The 21,663-nt window shown below is 41.4% G+C and overlaps 2 protein-coding genes across 8 annotated transcripts in view; one reads left to right on the forward strand and one right to left on the reverse strand.

Annotated features, from left to right (window-relative positions):
• The window catches only part of TTC37 (tetratricopeptide repeat domain 37), a 54,571-nt gene extending 50,961 nt beyond the window's left edge, over nucleotides 1-3,610 (reverse strand). Inside the window, exons 1-6 of one of the 6 annotated variants that reach the window (XM_033084624.2) lie at nucleotides 3,554-3,610; nucleotides 3,202-3,335; nucleotides 2,720-2,868; nucleotides 2,245-2,339; nucleotides 1,565-1,708; nucleotides 431-522 (exon numbers count right to left, since the gene is read on the reverse strand). In XM_033084624.2, coding sequence (XP_032940515.1) covers nucleotides 431-522; nucleotides 1,565-1,708; nucleotides 2,245-2,334 — 326 coding nt within the window. In that variant the 5' untranslated portion in view covers nucleotides 2,335-2,339; nucleotides 2,720-2,868; nucleotides 3,202-3,335; nucleotides 3,554-3,610. Of the gene's footprint in view, nucleotides 1-430; nucleotides 523-1,564; nucleotides 1,709-2,244; nucleotides 2,343-2,719; nucleotides 2,869-3,201; nucleotides 3,336-3,553 lie in introns of all 6 variants that reach the window. The other 5 variants (XM_033084623.2, XM_033084625.2, XM_033084622.2 and 2 more) reach the window with 5 other exon arrangements.
• Nucleotides 3,611-3,702: 92 nt separating this feature from the next.
• Nucleotides 3,703-21,605, forward strand: ARSK (arylsulfatase family member K). Of its 2 annotated transcripts, none has more exons than XM_033084939.2 (8): nucleotides 3,703-3,998; nucleotides 4,359-4,488; nucleotides 6,949-7,108; nucleotides 10,835-11,117; nucleotides 14,990-15,161; nucleotides 17,868-18,092; nucleotides 19,546-19,770; nucleotides 19,853-21,605. In XM_033084939.2, exons 1-8 carry the CDS (start codon nucleotides 3,861-3,863, stop codon nucleotides 20,119-20,121), a joined length of 1,602 nt encoding a protein of 533 aa, XP_032940830.1. In that variant the 5' UTR covers nucleotides 3,703-3,860; the 3' UTR covers nucleotides 20,122-21,605. The 2 variants fall into 2 exon arrangements, with proteins under 2 accessions (XP_032940830.1, XP_032940831.1); XM_033084940.2 differs by having other exon boundaries at nucleotides 3,956-4,033.
• Nucleotides 21,606-21,663: the final 58 nt, after the last annotated feature.

A 21,663-nucleotide genomic window follows, 5' to 3' on the forward strand; every position in this document is an offset into this window, starting at 1 on the left:
AAAATAAGAGAACAACCAAACACGTCAGTCACCTACAGTGACAGCTGATACAGATTTGTCTAGAATTGTGCCTCCAAGAATTGCACGACACACATTCTGCGATCTTAAAGCAGTTAAAAATAAGTCTTCTTATTAATGCAGGCAATGAACTACCAGACATAAATGCTTCAAGGCAGTGAGTTTAGATGGGAATAGGGTAACACAAAATTCCCTAACTACTGGCCTCAAGTACAAGTAAATGAAGAGTTTTTGCTCTACCAAAAGGGATAGGAAAACAGAACCTTAGCTAAGTAGAGAAAACATTAGCAAAAGGGCCAAACCACTTATGTGAGACGGATTCAAGAACCCAAAGTCTATACTGTATATCACCCATGGCATTCACTGAACTAGAAATCTCAAGAGTAAATTTATGGCATTCAATATCCTTTACCTTTCATAGAGTTCCAAGAGTTTTTGGTAAACATCTGCCAAGTCTCCTTTGACATCTATTTGGTTGGGTTTCTCGTACAAATTTGCTAATCCCTTAAGGAAAAAAACCAAAAAAAGTAAAGGAAGTATGACTTGATGACAATGCTTATGTTTTATGAGAATGCTACCTGTTCTGCATACAAGAAATATTCCGTTGCCTTCAACAGGGTCAAATGTTAAGACAGTAATCACTGTGTAGAATTCTGCACAACCCACTCAATCTACTTATATGAAAAGCTTTCTTCACTTTCTTAACTAATGCCAACAATTCTTTGAAATTTGTATATATTACATGATCTTGTCTGCACAAGACAATATAAAAGTTCACTAGGTCATATGATTTTATATATATACAAATACATATATATATATGCAAAATATGTAATATATATACCTATACACACCCAAATATTGTATCAAGAAAGCCAGAATCTAATTGTAAAAGTGAACAAATTTCACCATACACTGAATTCGGGTCCCAACAGTTACACTTTAAAACAGTATTTATACTGAAAATACTAAGAACCCTATTATTTTAGAAAAACATTGATTGTTCATATCAGCAACAGATTTAATATGAAACCTTATGTTTCATGAATCAATAACAAAATTGTAGGTTGCAAATCTATACTACAATCGGCTGTAATGCACACACCACACATCTATTTTAAATGTATGCTTTTGTTTTCAAGTATCAACAACATTAATTAACAATCTACTTGATGCTGAAAGCTGAAAAAATTACTAAATAAAACACTTTACCTCTGTAAGAGAAGAACTATCAAGTGTTTCTTGAGTGATAAGCATAGAAAATTTCATGTGGAAAAATTTACTGTATTTATTTCAATTCATGTTCTCCCTTGCATGTCTCATAGCTGTGTGTAGTCTCACAAGAAATACAAACAACTATACTGAAAATAAAATTCATCATTGTTTTACATTGGACACAAAACTAATAGGAACCTCATCTACTCCAAAACTTCTGTGGAACTTAAGGGCCTTAAGAGAACAAGATACAAGTCTTAACTCTGCTTTATTTCTATATTTAACTCCATAGTGATACTTCTGAGGGAATCAAAAAATGGACATCACATACCTGCCATGCCAGTAACTGATTTGGTTCAAGTTCAATAGCCTTCTTGTATGCTCCTTTGGCCTGATCAGGCTGCTCTAACTCAGCAGCTGCCAGGCCAATGAATACCCAAGCATTGTAGTTATTTTTTTCTTGTTTCAAGACAGCCTAAAAATAAACAATTTTAAGCAAAACTGATGAAAGAAATGTAACTTACAGATCCATGTACTGAGATTTATCACTACAGTTTGGTGGATTATTTTATATGGCAATACTAGAAGTTGAGTAATTTTAAGGAAGATGCTAAGAATAGTAACTTCAGTTTCTTATAGAAATAAGAAGGATATAGAGGATGCCTCATTCCTGATGTGCTGAGCTAGCAACCTGTATCTGCCGCTCAGTAATTAAAACACTCCTACCAGGTCTGGATTAGAAATCGATTTTTATCTCTATCATTCTAGATTTAATACTCTTACCGCCACATGCAAGCAAATTCAAAAGGAAGGGAAATGAAAGTTTACATGTGGGAAACTAACAAAAATAGTAAGTTAAATCTGAAAATCCATCTCAACTATCAATATCTATCAATAACTATCAACAAGGTACTCTATATTCTTCACGATTATACAGCTGTAGAAGTATAAGAAAAAGAACAAAATGTGCAAAAAGCCCCAAACTTACCTTCCAAGTATAAAATTAATTACCTTGCAATGTTTTAAGGCCTCCTTATACTCTTTATTTCTTATTGCATCTCTAGCACTCTTTAATGCTGCCTTCACCTCCTTATTTGACATTGTGGCTGCTAAATACAAAGAATGTATCATCAGTTCTTGTAAAAAAAGATATCCCGACACATACAAAATGTTTATTGCACAGAGGTTATTTTAAGCAGAGAAATATAATATGCCAAAATGCATACAGCATTAGAAGGTGGCGAAAAAAATGACATGGTTAAAACTACTCACATTTAGCTCCAGTGCAGGATTCAGTCATTATCATTATTCCAAACAATTAAATGATACAAAGTAGCTATCCAAAAATTAAACTTTTTAAAAAGTTAAGATATATTTAAGGATAGGTGTTTTAAGAGCCTGTAATTAGACTTCAGAGCAAATACCCTACACATATTGGCTTCTCTTTAAAAAGAAACTAAGTAGTGAACCATGCTTAAGAACCTACTGCCCAAGAAATGTGCTCCAGAGACTGCTCAGAATCAGGGTTTTTCTTGTGTGATTTCTACAGCAGCACCATGGCCATCTGTCACACTCCAGTGCGGCCCACCCTGCTCCTCTCCCTTCACGCACACTTTAGGCAGACTCTGCTTCTGACTACAGGCACGAATCAAAGAAGAAAAAGCACTGATGGATACAGCAAAGAAGTATTCACACTTTTGAACATAATCACTGTTTTGATGTATGTTGTATGCCAAAACGAACTTTAGAAACACCACAGTCGAAGCTGTGAGATAGGATGAGACTGAGAAGCAACAGTGCTGGTACCAGCACCCAAAGGATAAAAAAGCAACCAGCTGAAGAACAAAAAAACTTTTTAGGAGCTGCAAAGCAAAAATAAAGCAATAGTTGAATAAGTGCCATTTTTATTGCTAATTTAGCAATGAAAAGACATGGGATGACACGGAATTTCAAAGACTCTCTCAGAACCTTTAAGGAAAGTGTCGGACTTGCACTCCTCGGCAGCCTCTGGAGGTAATTTGCTTCCTACGAGGGAAGAGATGCGTCGGCCATCACAAAAGCACCCCACCGCGGGCACTATCGAGTATAAGCTGCACAGTCACCTACAAACAAAATACTACTTCGGAGCAAACCCGGGCACCGGGATACGGCCGGCCCCCAGAGCGAGGCCATCCAGCCCGGCCTGCGGATGGGGCCCGGGCCCGCGGACCGCCTGGGGAGGCAATCCACGGCCGCAGCACCCCCAGGTCCCCAGGTCACCCTGGCGGACCGAGCCAGGCCACCACGACGGCTCGCCACTCGCCCCCCGCTCCTGCCGCACCTTCAGCCACTGCCACCTCCGCCACCTCAGCCGCAACCCGGTCACATGCGCACTCCGACCGATGGGCGATGACGCGTCAGGGCAGCCGCCATTTTCTCTTGGGGCACTGCGGGAGATGTAGTTCCCATTTCCCGAGGCACGCTGGGAACTGAAGGCTGCTGCCCAGGGCACCCTGGGAGTTGTAGGCCGCAGTGAGCTGCTACCGTGCGGTGGGGTCAAGTCTTACTTTGCGGCCAGAGCCCCGGAACCTGCTTTCGGAGCTGCTGCTCTTCTCGGTTCGGGAACTAGGGGCCACAGTGGGGGAGCGATGCGAGACGGTGGGCCCCTTGGGCGAGCTGGGCTGGCGCTACTCCTCATGGCCGCTGGAGCGGGAGCAAGGTCGCGGCCCGCGGCCCATGGGGACCAGTCCCGATCTAACGTGGTGCTGGTGGCCTGCGACTCCTTGGTGAGTGACGGGAGCTTGGAAGGGCACCCTGACAGGTAAGGGAGGGCGGGGAAATATAGCACAGAAATATGTGCTAGTGCACACATCTATATTGGGATTCAGCCTCACTCCTTGTTACCCTTGACCATACCTGTTGCCCCTGAAACTGTCATAGTAGGACCCCACCCCTGAGGAACTGGAGCTTGGTATACGTATAGTGATACAGTGGAATTAATTTTACTGTAAAGGGGCCCACTTATCTTTGCCATTGCACTTTTTCAAAAGTGACCAATTTTATATTGATCTACTTTGACCTTCTGAATTAATGCAGCCAATAGTTTGCATTAATGCTGTTTATGTGTTGCTTTTGTCTGATTGCAGGATGGACGCTTGACATTTTTTCCAGGAAATCAGACTGTGAATTTACCTTCCATAAATTTTATGAAAAGGCATGGCACTGTCTTTCTCAATGCCTACACCAATTCTCCAATTTGTTGTCCTTCCCGCGCAGGTAGAACCAAGCAAAACATCAGATAAATACTTGCAGATGTCAATTTAAATATGTGGTAATGGTGGGAAATTTGAAATTATTTAACAGGATTTGTTTTGTTTTTCAAGAAGACACTTTTTTTTTTTTTAGTTTGTGTTTGAATTGTTATGGTGTTCTTCTCTTTCATCTGTTTCTCTCTTCTATTTCTTATGTTTCCTCTTTCGTTATTTTATTCTCCTTTTTTCAGTTAACTGTAAGTTCCCAGATATTTTACAAACTCCACTGAAACTTCAGATTCTTTTTGAAAAATCTTCTGGATTTATAGAGAAATCATACATTTGTTCTACTACAATGCTGAAACTACAGTAATTTCGTTACTATAAGCCGCACCATTTTGACTAAAATTTTGGTCCAAACCCGGAAGTGCAGCTTGTAATCTGGAGCAGCCAATATATGAACAAAGTTCTGAAATTTGCCAACCCGAAGGGCGAACCCGCAGCAACCCCAAGCCGAGCCGAACCCTGGCAGTGGTGGGGCCAGCAACGCCAGGCCGGGGCGAGTGAATGCGGCAGCGGCGGGGCTGGCAGCGGGCGGGGGCGAGTAAGTTTGGCAGTGGCGGTGCAGGCAGTGGGCGGGGGCAAGCGAGCCCGGCGGCGGTGGTGCAGATGGCAGGCGAGCCCGGTGGCAGCGATGCGGGCGGGAGCAAGCAAGCTCGGCAGTGGTGGCAGCAGTGACAGTGCCAGCTGGCTGGCCCCAAGCGGCCCCGCCGAGTGGCAGCGCCGAGCTTGTCAGCAACCTCGAGCCGAACCAGTAAACCTCAGGATCCCATGATTCTGATACTAAATGGCAACTTCGTGAAAGTTGCACGTGGATCCTCGCTGCCTACAAAAGTGCGGTTTATAGTCTGGTGCGGCGTATAATCATGAAATTACTGTATGTTCAGAGCTACTCTTTCTTCCCAATACAAAGTTAATAAATATCTTTTCTGTATTCAGCAAAGAGTAATAAATAATAACAGCTGAATAAAGTTGTAGCTGTGGCCACTGTCTTCTAGGTAGTGATGCATATTCAAGTAACTTTAATTGAATACTTCAATGTTTTTCTTTATTTAATGTGATTGTTGTTCTGTGTTCCATTTCACAATTGCAGAATTTGCTAGGAAGATAAAAGAAAGTTATATCAATCAAAGTTTACATCTTAGAACATTTCTACCTTTTTCACTTGTTGCAAAAACCCTCCTCCTTAATCTTTAACTATAAAAGAGATCCCCCTTCCTCTCAAAGTATGCACTGAAAGAAGCAGCAGGCAAAGGCAGACAAGTACAGTGTTACATTTTTAATATTCCCTTTATTGATTACCAAGTCCCAATTTATTTTTCTCATGGTCACATTTTAAGTGGGTGACGTTACATGAACAAGCAGTCAACCTTTTTTCTTTTCTTGATTCTGGAGTATTTTGACCAATTTTTATCGCTAAGTACAATGACTTTATTTTAAGTTATTTAATTTTAAGAAGTTTGTGAAAATGGCAAGTTAGTACTCATGTGAGAAAGAAACCACAATTAAACAATTCATGATTTATGTCTAGCATTATAGGTAGCCATGACCACTGAGCTCATGTGTGGGGCTCTGAACCAGAAGGACATCTTTTGCTTAGCCAGGAGCTTGGATAGCTGCAAGGAGCTGAGGGTGCATCTATTGTGGAGGTGACAGGGATGATACCAAAAGAGATGGTGGGAAAGAGGGCTTTGGAGTGGGGAAAAGATGAGAGGATGCACTTTGCTTACAGGATATTTCTATTGCTTGTGGAATGACTTAGTTTTGTTTTGGGACTACCTTTAACTCTAAATTAGCATTGGAAAGAGTGAATGATGCTTGATAAGCTGCAAAGAAATAGGAATTCACTAAAAAAATCTTCCCTTATAGTTACTTTGCAACTCTTGCTTTGGTTTCCTTTCTTCTTGGTATCTTCTTTAATATTCTCACTTTGTTTCTGCAACAGGTAGTGAAGTAGATTGCCTTAAAATAATAAAATTGAGGACATAATGTATTTATGAAAATACTGTGTTGTAATTCTTCCACAAATATACTTAACTTTAAACTCACATTAAATCTAACTGTAGTAAGGGGAACTAACACTCTGAAACACATGTATATACAAGATTGTTTTCATCAGGATCTGTACTACCATGCAATTTTCTTTAGGAAATCAAGAAGAATCTTTTCTGATCTAATAAAAACTTGATTTAATGGTTGCATAGCACCTGGAAAGATAGGACCTTCTTCTACAATTCTGGGGATTATTTGAGTAACTTTTATTACTTGAACTGATTATGAAATAAGATTTGGAAGAGGAATACTTTGTATTCCTTGCTCTATTGTATCACAGTTTGGACTTTTGACCTCTGTAGTAATGAGAAGATTAATCCCTTCTCAACCATAGAGGTGAGGGATACTAATCACTCATAATTTTTTTTCCTAGCTATGTGGAGCGGTCTTTTCACTCATTTAACAGAATCTTGGAATAACTTCAAAGGTCTAGATCCAGATTATGTAACATGGTTGGATCTTATGGAGAAGCATGGCTACCGTGCACAGAAATTTGGGAAATTAGACTTTACTTCTGGACATCATTCAGTAAGGTAATCAGGTACATTTCCTGCTATGAAATGGGCATGTATGATCATGTAGTGATCTCTCACATGGTTTGAGTCTCCAGTTGAAATGACAGTAGCTTTAATTTAAAAGAAATTGTGTACAGTACCTAGCAGACATCTGTCCTGCAAGTTTATGGAGAAGCAAGCATATCCATTGCAGCTGTACTTTGGCTTGTACCTGTAGTTGAAAGGTAATAGAGAAACTGGTTTCGCCCAACATGGTTATTTTCTACCACTGATATTACTCCTTAGTTGAAATTCATAAACTGATTTTGCCTTACCTTAACACTTCCTGATTTCCTGGTTATATTAATAGTGCAGAAAAAGTAGAACAAAACCCCATCCTTGTAATTATTAAATATTAAGCCTACTGTCACAAAACATAAGATGTTTTGGAGGGTTTTTTTGAAGGCATATGTGTTCACAGACTTGTGCTGTTGTGGTGAATTGACCCTGGATATACACCAGGGCCACCATGATAGACAAATGTTCTGTGTCTCCATCTCCTCCGGTGAACAGGAGCGAGAAAAAACAATGACTCAATGGTGAAGATAAGAATTGAGACAGATCATTCAAGTATACAGGCAAAACAGACTTAACTGAGGAAAATTACAGTAATTTCACGACTATAAGGTGCACCGGACTATAAAGCGCACCTCCGGGAGTCAGCAAATTTCGCAACTTTGTACATTATATAAGATGCACTGGACTATAAGGCGCACTTTTTTTTTTTGCTGCGAAGATCCATGCCTCGCACAACAAAGTAACGAATTAGTAAGAGAATCCCGCGATCATGGAATTTACTCGCAGGTGCTCAATTTGCAAACATTTTTCACAGATTGGTGTAGCCTTTAAATGCAGCCCCAAGCGTCCCCACTGTGCGCGGGCCCCGGCACTCCCGCCTGCCTCCGGCTGGCGAGGTGGGGCTCAGGGCGGCCGCGGCTTGCAGCTACCGTGGTTCGGGGCAGCTCGAGGCTGCCTCGGCTCGGGGCGGCCGCGGCTTACACCTCAAGGTTGCTGTGGTTCAGGGCGGCTCAGGGCCACCACAGCTCGCGGTGGCTTGGGGCTACCCGCAGTTCGGGGCGGCGCAGGGCCGCCCGTGGCTCAGGATGGCGTGGGACCGCCTGCGGCTCAGGGAAGCACGGGGCTGCCTGTGGTTCAGGGCCGCCCGCAGCTCGGGGCGGCGCAGGGCCGCCTGTGGTTCAGGGCCGCCCATGGCTCAGGGCGGCCCAGGGCCGCCCGCGGTTTGGGGCCGCCCGTGGCTCAGGGCACCGCAGCACCGCCCACAGTTCTGGGCTGCTGCGGCTCGGGGCGGCCACGGCTCGCACCTTGGGGTTGTTGTGGTTCAGGGCGGCTCAGGGCCACCACGGCTCACAGCAGCTCGAGGCTGCCCGTGGCTTGGGGTGGCACGGGACCGCCCGCTCCCTCCCTCCCCGTGCGGCTCCTGCTGGCCAGGGGCTGCCCCGTACCACCCATCCCGCGTGGCTCCTGCTGGCTGGGGGCCGCCCAGTCCCACCCACCCCGCTCGGCTCCTGCTGGTCGGGGGCTACCCAGTCCCGTCCACCCCGCACGGCTCCTGCTGGCCGCAACCACCCGCTCCCGCCCCCCCTTGCGACTCGGCACTCCTGTGGTGCCGCCCCGCCTTGCAGCTTGGCTCATGGCTCACACTTCCGGGTTGGCAAATTTCGCAACTTTGTACATTATGTAAGGCACGCAGGACTATAAGGCACACTTCTGGGTTCGGACCAAAATTCTACTCAAAAGGGTGCCCCTTATAGTCGTGAGATTACTGTAATTTAATTTATCATCAGTTAGAAGTCAGAGTAAAGTAATGAGAAGTAAACCCAAAGCTTAAAACACTTTCCCCCCACCCTTTCCTTCTATCCAGGCTCACCTTCCAGATTCTCTACCACATCTGTCAGCAGCACAGGGGGTTGGGAATGGGGACTGCAGTCAGATCATCACACATTATCTCGCCACTCGTTCCTTGTTAGGGGGAGAACTCCTTGACTTCTGCTTCAGTGTGGGGTCCCTCCCCCACTGAAAGGACAGTCCCCCACTAATTTCTCCAGAGTGAATCCTTCCCATGAACTGATGTTCTTCACAAAAGTGCTTAAGCATGGGTTCCTTCCATGGGATGCACTCCTTCAGGAACAGACTGCTCCAGTGTTGTCACAAGTCCTGCCAGTAAACCTACTCCAATATAGATTCCTTTCTCTGCAGGTCCACAGGTCCTGCTGGAAGTCTACTCCAGTTGAGGCTTCTTTGGATATCCTTTTTTTTTTTGGTGTGGGGTACTCCATAGGCTGCAGATGGGTAGCTGTTCCATGGACTGCAGGGGAACAGCCTTCCTCACCGTCTTCTCCATGAGTGGCAGGGAAATCTTCATTGTGTGTTGTATTTATGAACACACTCTGTCTCACTGATTAATAATGATGTCACTTGTTGAAATAATAATAAAGAATAGCTTTTTCTTTAATATTAAACAGGTTAGAGTTACCTGATGTTTCCTTTTTTGCTTTTGAGAGGGATTTTGTTCTTTAAACTCGATCCTAATCTCAGTCTGATTGGATAATCAGACTGGCCTGTGGCTGACAGTATTTTTTTTTACTGTATAAATCAGTATTATGACATTAGGTACAATTAGACACACACATACAATGCACAGTCCTTTATAATAATTTCATTTTAATGATTATGAAACATGGTTTCTCTGTAAACCAGATACATTTGTTCTAAGTAATTTATTTATGCCTGTTTAGATTGAAAGTGTGAGCCTAAACAAGAAGTTAAGACAATAAAAGGAATTGTTACAGGTAATTCTGAATAACTTTTCTGGAAACTAAAGTGGACCGGTAAAATTTCTTTGGGGATAAAACTGGTTAGATGCCCTTTAAACAATAATAGTGCTGTGTTTTGATAAAAGCATGGGATCAAACTTTGAACAGTTTTGTACTTTCCTTTGTAATTTGGTTGTATTGAAATTGCCATGAACAAGATGAAGATTAGTCAAGGTCTTTGATACTCTCCCTCTTACCAATGTCCACCATCATTCACTCTAGCAAAGAAACCAGGACATTTGCAGCTCAGATTTTCTAGTGTATTAGAGAGACAATGTTAGAATATCTGTTCAAAAATACGTGATCATTAAAATGTTGCCATTTTTCCCTCCTTGTCCCTTTCTTTATACCCTTTTCTGTTATTTGTTTGATAGGATTTGTACAAGAGAAACAATTCTTACAGATTTTTGTCTAAAGTTTCTTTAATTAATAGGGAGTAACAATCACATCCACGATGTTGTTTCTAAAGGCAGCCTCACCAGGCAGTTATTTCCCACTAGACTCTTTCAAACAAAAATATCAGGCCCAGTTTACAAATAAAGAGTATATGAATCTGTGCCAAAATGTGCAGAAGGGTCCACAAGATGGAGTGCTATTTCTAAGTATTATTTTGTAGATGTGAGAAGAGCCATTCTGACATAAATGGATAATAAATAAGAAAGATTCAGAAGCAGAGACAAAAAGACTGAAGGTCTGAGATGCACAATCGTTATTGCTCAATAGAACAACAATTCTCCTTTATACAGGAATTGGAAATAGATTGCAGCTGAAACTGTAGGGGAAGTTCTTCAGAAATTCATAATGCTCTTTGCTTGGAGAAAGTGAAGAAAACATTTTCTGCTGTGTATGTGACTTGTGTATATATTTTCAGTAACCGTGTGGAAGCTTGGACTAGGGATGTTAACTTCCTGCTCCGACAAGAAGGAAGACCCATGGTGAAACTTACAGGTCATAGGAAGCAGCTTAGAGTGATGGAAACAGATTGGCAGAATACTGATAAAGCAGTAAATTGGATAAAGGAAGAGGCAGTTAACTTTACTCAACCATTTATTCTATACTTGGGACTAAATTTACCACATCCGTATCCATCACCCTACGCAGGAGAAAATTTTGGGTCCTCTACATTTTTAACATCTCCCTATTGGCTTGAAAAGGTATGTGAATATAAAATTTAAATATAAATTTATTAATAACTTTAGTTATTACAAACAGTATTTTATTCCTGATTTTTCAAGATAGACAGTACACTACACAGTAGTGTAGTGAAGGTGGTGTCGTGAACTTGAATGACATGTTTGATTTCTGATCAAAGGCTAAGCAAATAGAAGCAACAAATTTGTTTCTCTGTGGAGAAATGTTTGTTAGCAGAAGTGATAGAATCAACACAAATATGGAGTTCAGTGGCTAGAAGCACATTAAGAAAAATGAGATTGTTGCTCTTCTTAGCTGTAAATTAATTTTGGTAACAGTCTGAATGTTATGAACATTCTGTATTTTGCTTGTTAGAAATGATGTTACATGCAATGATTTTATCTGAGTTTTACAGTGAAAGATTGACTTTTTCTGCAGTATGGACCTAGAACATGAAGCAACATAAGACACAACAGAAGTCTTCTTTTCAGTTAACTTTTTCCATGTTACTGTAGATTTTCAAGTGCAAGAAAGATTCCTTATATCTGTATGCATAAAGAAGAAAATTTTTTTTCCTGTCTTGTATAGTTTCCAGTTACCATTATCTACCATAAAATATAAATGCATTACAATAGATTTACAGTAATTTCATGACTATAAGACACACCAGATTGTAATGCGCACCTCAGGGAGTCGGCAAATTTCGCAACTTTGTACATTATATAAGGCACACCGGACTATAAGGCGCACTTTTTTTTTGCAGCGAGGAGCTGCGCTGCGCACAACAAAGTAATGCATTAGTAATGGAATCGTGCGATCGGGGAGTTTACTGGCAGGTGCTCAATTTGCAAACATTTTTCAGAGGTTGGCATAGCCTTTAAATGCAGCCCCAGGTGCCCTCCCCGTGCTGCAGGCCCCGGCACTCCCTCCCAGTGCCGACTGGTGAGGTGCAGCTCAGGGCTGCCCACGGTCCGCGGCGGCTCAGGGCTGCCGTAGCGTGGCCGCAGCTCGCACTTCTGGGTTGGCTTGGGGTGGCTGCGGCTTGCAGCTCGGGGCTTCTGTGGCCACCGGCTCCCTCCTGGCCGGCGCGGCTCCTAGCCGCCAAGGCCGCCCGCAGCCACCAGTCGCCACTGTCCCAGCGCGCTGGCCGGGACCATCTGCCTCTCTCCTGGCATGCCGGCTAGGGCCGCTCGCCTCCCTCCCTGCGTGGCTCCAGGCTGCCCCCGTCCGCTGGCTCCCTACCTCCCTGCATGCTCCTGCCACCTGTGGCCACCCCCTTCCCACTCCCCTTTGCGACTCAGCGCTCCCATGGCACCGCCCCCCCCATTACGGCTCGCACTTCTGGGTTGGCAAATTTTCAAACTTTGTCCATTATATAAGGCGCACCGGATAATAAGGCACACTTCCGGGTTCAGGCCAAAATTTTAGTCAAAAGGGTGCACCTTATAGTCATGAAATTACTGTAATTGCAGGTAGTCATTAATATTTTCTGCAGTTGCAGAATTAGAATTAGGTTTGATAAGACTTTATGCTTCAAAAAACCCCTCCATACGCAGTTTATATAAATTGCGCCCTTTTCCATGAGAGAACTGCTGAAACACTCTATCCAGGTGTGCCAAAAATACAAATACTTAGAAAAAAGAATTTACAAATGAAGATTGAGCGATATGAATTTTTTCGTATTAGTGAGGGTTATGCATTCTTCTGAGAATGGTGAGAAGTTTGTGGGGAGAGGATGAGCTTGGGAAGAAACCCCTTTCATTCACAAAAAAGCAGGATCTAGCTTAGTTATTAAGAAAAATTACTGGGTACTAGTTGCTAGGTTAGATGGGTCTTGGGAAGCATAGGTGCTGCTTTTCGAGTCACAGACAGTTGTAACATCTTCGACGAATTTTTGCTCATCTTTTATCCAGTCAGAGTCCCTCAACTGCACAGTTTGCTGAGGCCCTTCCCACCACTGTGTATACATACTGCATTGTGTGGACCACATACTACCATTTGTTAACCATTGGCTGGTTCTCATGTAGCCTTTTTTTGGCCATGGAAGAAGCAGTCTTTTAAAATCACAGAGGTAATCTCGTGAGGAAGTTTGATCACACAGATGAAGAGCTGAATTAAATGTCCTGTTTATTTGAACTGTAACACAGAACAGAAGATCAACATAGTATGTATATGAAACCCTGTTTTGTTAAGCCCTGTATTTTGCACAAGCTGTCAGTTTTTCAGGGCATGTGACTTCTTTCCTAGTTATGAATTACATGTCTTGGTTTAAGATGAGTTAAAATGAGTTCCTCCCCTTAGTTTCAACCAATCCCTTTCCACCAATAAGGAACCTGTACCAAGAGATGTAAGTGAAGAAGTAACAGTTTACTAACGAGTGAAACAGCAACATGCAAAAAATAGCAGAGAATAATCACTAGATACAAAGTTGCTGAATCTCCGTAGCTCCACGGGAACAAAGAGACCCCAAAACCGTGGGGTACTGCCCCGTTCTAATCTGACAGACCCTCACTAGCTGCCTGCCTTCAGAGGGCAAAGGGAAAATGGTGTCAGACTCTTTCCAAGATGGCACTTGCCACGGAAACAAAAGGAACGGATGGCCGCAAACCCTCCTGGGAAGGCTGGAGCTTACGAAGGTCTAGTGGCAGATGGAACTGCTGGCACACGTGGCACTCACTGCTTCCTCTTGCACCCATCAGACTGCCGGTGTTAGTGCTGGTGCCTTCTGATTCTTCTGGCTTGCTGGAGAAGCGAGCAGGGGAAACTGGTCTCTGCGCAGTGATATGGGTTGGCCCAACCTGCAGGGGCCTGATCACTGCCCATAGAGTTTGCAAAGATCACTGAGAGTATGGTTTCTGTTTGCTAAATGCAATTTTTCTGAGCTCCTACAGTTGCAAGCCCAGAAACCCGCCCCTATCAACCCTCTCTGGAGCCAAGTCTCCTCCTTCCACAGAAGAGGAAGGCAGCTTGGGTTTCTTAATGTTTTAAAGGGACTAGCACCTCTCCACTGCAATTCTGGTTCCAACCATACTTTGGGTCTTAAAGACACTATAACAATCTTATGGCACAGATAGATATGGAATACAGTAACATTTTGGGTTACCCAGGACAGACAAAGGGACTGTGAATTTGTGAATCCTTAAAACTAGGCTGAGGTCCTCCAAGTAACAAGTGAACGTATAAGAGGAAATTGCCTCAAGTTCCTTTTTATTTAAGGGAATATTTACCAGTATGACAGCCAAGTCTAAGTGTGTATGTCAAATTTCAAGACTCTAAAGCTAGTACGGAAGCAGACAATGCATGTCACTATGCCTAGTTTGAATATACAAATAGATTGCCTTTTTAGTTTCATACTGGTTTTAAATTTCTTTATAATGGATTACATAGGCAGAAACATGTAGAAAATATTAGAAAATTGTATTAATGTATTCAGTTCTTTTTATCAAGGTGCTGACACTTGTCATCACTGTCCTGGAGACTTTGCTAGACTATGTGATTTTCCATGTTGTTCTCTAGTCCCACATAACACCCAATCTTTTAGATCCATGGGTTTATATTTATTCTACACTTATGAAGACTCTATGTCTTCTGTATCTACTCTAGAAAAGTGATATCTCTCTTACAACTATACAGCAGTTGGTAAAGCAGATATTTATGACTCCTAACCTTAGTTTCCAGTTGATTTTCATAGGTTTGTAAAAAAACAATTTACCTGTGGAAGCTGTGGGGAAGTATGGAGAAGGTAGCTGCATAGGGTAGCAAATAAGCAGCTAGTGTTTCCTGGGCCACAAATTGAGAACTGTGAATTTATGCTATAATTCTAAAATTAAATCTATGCTAAAAAACTTGCTTAATTCAGTTGCAAAAGTAATGATGATTTCCTCTTGTTTTTTAGGTAAATTATGAAGCTATTAAAATACCCAAGTGGTCTTCTCTTTCAGAGATGCATCCAGTAGACTATTACTCATCGTACACCAAGAATTGCACAGGAGAGTTTTCAAAGGAAGAAGTGAAAAATATTAGAGCATTTTATTATGCTATGTGTGCAGAGACAGACGCCATGCTGGGTAGGTAATGTCTTATTACACAGTGGGTTTTCTAGTTCTGATTTTTTTTAAAGAAGATACTGATAGGGCTGGTCTTTGGGGGGAAAAGATAGAAAACAAAATACCAAAGTTCACATCTGGGAATAAGTTGTGGAAGTTACTTATTCAGTCTGTATGACAAATGATAAAGGATAGCCGTTTAGGTGAATTGAGAGCACTCTGGAAAGTAATTTCACGATTATAAGCCGCACCATTTTGACTAAAATTTCGGTCCAAACCCGGAATGCAGCTTATAATCAGGTGCGGCTAATATATTGATGAGGTTCAGAAATTTGCCAACCTGGAAGTTCGAGCCCGCATGGCTCCAAGCTGAGCCGGAGCCTGCACGGCCCCAGCGGGGGGGCGGCGAGACGATCTGAGCCTGCCTGGCCCTGGCAGGGGAAAAGCAGGGCCAATCCAAGCCTACACAGCCCCAGCAGCAGAAAAGTGGGGCCAATCCGAGCCCACACAGCCCCGGCGGGGAGGCTGCAGGGCCAATCCGAGTCTGCCCAGCCCCAGCGGAGGGGAAAAGCGGGGCCAATCTGAGCCCACACGGGCCTGGTGAGGGGGTGGCGGGACCGATCCAAGCCTGCACAGCCCCAGTGGAGGGGAAAAGCGGGACCGATCCAAGCCTGCACAGCCCCAGCAGAGGGGAAAAGCGGGGCCGATCCAAGCCTGCACAGCCCCAGCAGAGGGGAAAAGCGGGGCCGATCCAAGCCCACCCGGCTCCGGCAGGGGAAAAGCGGGGCCGATGCAAGCATGCCCGGCCCTGGCAGGGGAAAAGCGGGGCCAATCCGAGCCCACACAGCCCCGAGCTGAGCCAGTAAACTCTGCGATTCTGTTACTAATTGGCAACTTTGTGAAAGTTGTGCAAGCATCCTCGCTGCGAATGAAAGTGTGGTTTATAATCAGGTGCAGCTTATATATGGACAAAGACCTAAACATTGCCGACACCCAGACGTGCGGCTTATAATCAGGTGTGGCTTGTAATCGTGAAATTACTGTAATCACAGCCAGCAGTCAGAAGCTCTGTAGAAAACCAGTGACTACAGCAAAATACTGCATGACCCATTGCACTGGTTTAAAACCCAATGGGAAAATTACCCCACATAAGCTGCCCTTCCTCTCCCCTCCTCTTTTGACAGCACAGGAAATACTAGGAGAGACCACAAGTGGGAACAACAATTTTACTGAAAAACTTGAAATAAATGCAGTAGTATCAATAAAAGAGGACAGAAAGGGAGAGTGCTCTATGCCAAGAAGGGTGTTAATTAAAAAAAAAAAATTAAAAAAAGCACTCCCGAAAGAGAGGAGAGTACCCAGTTGTTTTTGCCAGACAAAGGCAAGATGGCACCTGTCATCTCCATTCCCTTCACTTTGGACCATGCGGCTCAGGAAAACAAAAGAAGTGAATGAGGCAAAAAAGTTTCTGCAGTTTATTGTCCTTCCCCCAGCCTGGAAAAAATGGAAAACAGGGACAAAACAAATCCTGGAGAGCTAATTAATCCAAATAAAGGGTCCTGCTGCTGAAAGTGCTGGCCTGACAGTGGTAGCAGCTGCAGAAGCAGCAGCAGCAGTGGTGATGACAGCAGCTTGTCTAATCTTCCCGCTGCTCTTGCAATAGTTACAGCTTGTCCAGGTTTCAGAAACAGTTAAGGGAACAGTTCACACCTTTCCACCATCAAGGTAAGACTGAATCAACTTCAACATACCTTGGTGTTTCCTGCTGAAAATCATGCCCCCTCCATGACATAGGATGTTATTAAATAGTGCTGGAAACTCCACCCCCCTTTTCCTCTTATCCAGGACACCTATGTACAAGAGGAACTAAATCTCTTAGATTAAGTGCTCACTGAAATAATGGAAGCATTTTTTTGAAGGGGACAGACTGTGAAAGCTGAGCTGGAAGAAAAGATAATTTTTGGGGCATAAGTAGATTTCCTTAGAGACTGATTTCAAGTGTGTAGACTAGATAACAGCTGTTACTCATCAACTGAACAATAAGGTTACATTTGGAGTGTCCCTTAGAAGCATATTATTGAAAGTTATGAAGAAGTAATTAATTGTACATTCAGAATTCTTCAGAGTTTGCAGGAAGGTCTACAGATATAAAATTTACTATAAAGTTGGTCTTAATTTACAGCATTTTATTTTTTTATTTGAAAAGTGACCATGAATGAACAAGAATTTTTTTACATGCTGATATGAAATTAATAATAAAATAAACGTATCTTCTAGGCATGTGTCCTAAACCAAGACAGCACGTTATATTGGTAAAGTGACTTAAAAGGTGCAGAACTGCTCTTCCTCATTTTATGAATGAAAAGATTAAATGGAAGCCTTATAGCTTTAGGAAATGAAGGGAATGCAAAGTAACTGCACTGCAGCTGTAATATTATAACATCTTTTAACTAGTATGTTTAGGCATAAATTATCCTGAAGTTTTAATATTGCCTAAGTGCTTTGCTTAAATACCAACTTCATTGATCTTGGTCCTGTCTTTGTTGCACAAGCGTACATACAAAAAGAGGAGTATATGTTGTGTATTCATTGCACAAATGTATGTGCAACAAGAGAGGAGTTTTCTCCACTGACTAGGAGGGTTCATTGAAATTTGCATGCTGTTTTGCAGGTACAGTCCTTGGAAGAAGTATTTTGAATGTAACCTTTTTAGAACCTTTGTTGCAGGTGAGATTATTTCAGCTCTGAGAGACACTGGACTTCTTGGAAAAACAATCATTATATTCACTGCAGATCATGGAGAACTTGCTATGGAACATCGTCAGTTCTATAAAATGAGCATGTATGAAGGAAGTTCCCATGTTCCTCTTTTAGTCATGGGACCAGGTGTAAGAGAACAGCAGCAAATACCAAATGTAGTATCTCTTGTGGATATATATCCTACTATGCTTGGTGAGTTAAGTAATTTAGGTGACAATTTTTTTCCCTGTAACTATTACTATTCTGCATTTGTATCATAGTCAGAATGATTATGTCACTTTGAGGCAATATAGTAACACAGCAGAAGATAATTTATCTGTGGGGCATATATGTGGACTTAATAGAAAAAGTGAAAAAGCGATGAATAATAAAAGTAAAGAAACTGATGATCTTCCTTATTAATGTTACTGTTATCCACATAATTACAGTGACTGATTATAAATAGGATTATTTGTTACTAAAAAAGGAAATAAAACCCATTTTAGATATGAATAATCCTTGCTAGCCTTCAAACACAGCAGTTTACTATAGAAATTACAGTGTAAGTGTATCCAGAGATGAGATTAAACCTGTAAGGAAGACATGTTCATTAACTTAGCAAAGGCATGTCTTTTATGAAGGGTCATGTGGAAGAGGTGTGATGAAAGCTTTGTATAGGAAACGTACAAATGATCTGGGCAAGTGTATGAAGATGGGATAATGGATATCCATTCTTACCTTATGAGATGTGAAAATACTCAGTCTTGGACAGAGAATCAATTAAAAAGAACTAAAGTTAAATTACTTAGATAGAAATCACTTTTAAGAGGGAATTTTTGAACAGTTATCTGTTTTAAATCATGCAAGAGACAATTCTGATTGGAATTAAACGTCAGGTAAAGTTATCTTTTGAGGCTTTATCTGTGATCTCTTAGGCTTCCAATCAGAAAAAAATTGTTCTTTTCAAACCAGTCTGGAAGACTTGCTCTCTGAGAGGTGTCGCATGTACACTGCAATTGCCTGAAGAACATGAATGCATAAAACTGTACTTCTAACCATCTGGTAGGCTACAGAGTCATCCAGTGTTTTCTGTACATGCATTATGTTGATACCACCTCAAATATCATCTTTATCTCCAGTCCTGCCAGAGAAGCAAGTGGCCCTGCTCCTCAAGTCCCCACCAGTTATGGGTGATAATAAAGGCCACGTTTTATAAAGCATTTCATTATACACTAATGAAAAATGCTACAGATGAGCTTTGCACCATTGTCATTCAAGAAATAAATGGTTACAACATGTTAGATTGTGAAGCTTTTAGGGTCCTTTCGTGCTGTGTTATTCTTTTTCTCCTGCCTGAGGTAGTCAGAGCATAAGAGAAATGTTTGCAACCGTGATTAAGAATAAAACAGCACCATCCATCAAAGATTATTGTGATCTCTTTTCACAAACTTCTGTTAAAGGTTGAATTATATATAGGTGATACATTTGATCAAGATGGTGGGCAGCTTGCCTTGGGAAATTCCTTAAGGTATCTTTTATTGTGTATTTTGGGATAATAATTAGGAGAGCACATTTTATTATCAACATTCAGACACTGGTAGCATTGTTAGGCTTTTTCAGTCCTGACAGCTGCAGTAGCATTTCGGTTTTATCTATCTTTCCTTAGATATAGCAAGAATTCCTGTCCTACAGAACCTCAGTGGATATTCTCTTATGCCACTGCTATATGAAAAAGTGGAGAGAGAAGCGTCACCCAGAGGATCTCGGCCTTCATGGGTGCTTAGTGAGTTCCACGGGTGCAATGTGAATTCCTCTGTGTATATGCTGAGAACTGGCAAGTGGAAATACATCACATACTCGGATGGCTCTTCAGTACCACCCCAACTGTTTGGTATGCTACTTTTATGTTTTGACTGACTCATTAATTAACTTTATTTCAAATTGAATCTTAACTGATGTTTTGTTTGTTACAGACCTTACTGATGATCCAGATGAGCTTACAAATGTTGCCATAAAATACCGAGTAATTGTACATTCCTTGGACAAAATACTTCGCTCCATAGTTAACTATCCAAAGGTTTCTTCTTCTGTTCAGGAGTATAACAAAGAACAGTTTATCAGCTGGAAACAAAGTTTGGGTCACAATTACTCAAGTGTTATTGCAAACCTTAGGTGGCATCAAGACTGGTTAAAGGACCAAAAAAAGTATGAGAATGCAATTGACAAGTGGCTTGGTAAGTAGATACAGACAACCTGGATTTCATATGAGTGAAGATATAAAGACATTATGCATTTGTAATATTATGCTGTATTTCAAATGTTAGAATTATTTTCTTATATAACCTATTGAAAGTAAAGATTCCTGAACCATAGCTTCTTTGTATCAGTAAGCCAAGACCATTTTATATAACTAGACAGCACAACAAAACTAGAGTTTTAGATGTTATTGTTCTGTAAGTGTAAGTGTATATAGAATGGGTAGTATGCAAGATCTAATTGTGTGTATTGAATATTTAGCTGATTGCAAAAATACAAAGTATTTTAAGCATTCAAACTCAACAGAAACTTCCATTTATAAGGAAAAACAAAGCTTATAAAATTTAGTGAAGTAAAGTACCAGTTACAGTGAAATTTGCTGTGTGTATTATAAGTCTAAATTGAATACACATTCATCCATTTTAGAGAATTCTCAACAGTTCAAATATAATCAAAAAGTTGGTAACCAGTACAGGTCTGAACACGGATGTTATGCAAATACTTAACTATATCAGCATACTGTATTACTTGTGATTGACTCCCCATGTTTACGAGGTCAACCTTGAAAGGTCTTGCTTCTGGATCTGGTACTTACCACTCCCTGTGTTTAAAATTTCATAATACGCATAGGGTCCTAATTGAACATATGTACAAGTGAAGAGGAATATGATCTCTGGTGATCATCATAAATTTAAAAAAACACCAACAAAAAAACGCCCTCTTGCCAAACTTGTTGAGTAGAGCAGTTCTCTGAAAAATGATAGTGTGATATATATAGTAAAATAAAAACTGCTTGAATGCAGTAACATTCTGCAAGTAAATACTTTAATGTGCATCAGTGAGTGGAGAACTGAAACCTGATATGTACACAGAGGAGACACAAGCTTCCAGGCGGAGTTAATGGAAAAATACTATTTCCCATTTTTCCAGTGACCTGACAAAAAAGAGTTTTGGAAGAAGATAAGATTTAGGTAACAACTCTCCCACTTAAGGGAATATGTAATTACAGCAGTGCTTAGGTTTGCTAATTCTTGGTCACCATCATTGCTGCTATAGTGTGAGTTCAGAATGACATTATACTTCATACATAAAATGTTTTCTGCAAACTGTTATTAAATGCTCAGTAGTAGCAATAAGCCAGTAAAAATAAACATTAAAATGAGACGTATTTTCTGATGGCTACACACTCATTTCATGAGCAACTTACCATGCAGAGTTAGAAAACCTTGAAACCCTGTAGTCGTTATTAAAATGAGTTCAGGTACGATTGAAATTACTTGCACAAAACAAATGGCCTACATAATTAGAGGAAGTATTTATATCCATATGAAAGTTTGTTCAAGAGAAAAAAGAATAAAGAAACATCCTCACTTTCCCTAGGTCTGAACAGAATGCAGTACATTGTCCAAAATGGAGTAAAATAAAATTATGATGAACTCTATGTGTTTTTTGTGTGTACTTTTTAATGACTGAATGTTTAAAATGTAGGGAAAATTGTATTTTGTCAGTTCTGTGAATAGTGCTTTCT

Source organism: Catharus ustulatus, chromosome Z, assembly GCF_009819885.2.
Source record: "Catharus ustulatus isolate bCatUst1 chromosome Z, bCatUst1.pri.v2, whole genome shotgun sequence".
In the NCBI taxonomy this organism is placed as follows: Eukaryota; Metazoa; Chordata; class Aves; order Passeriformes; family Turdidae; genus Catharus; species Catharus ustulatus.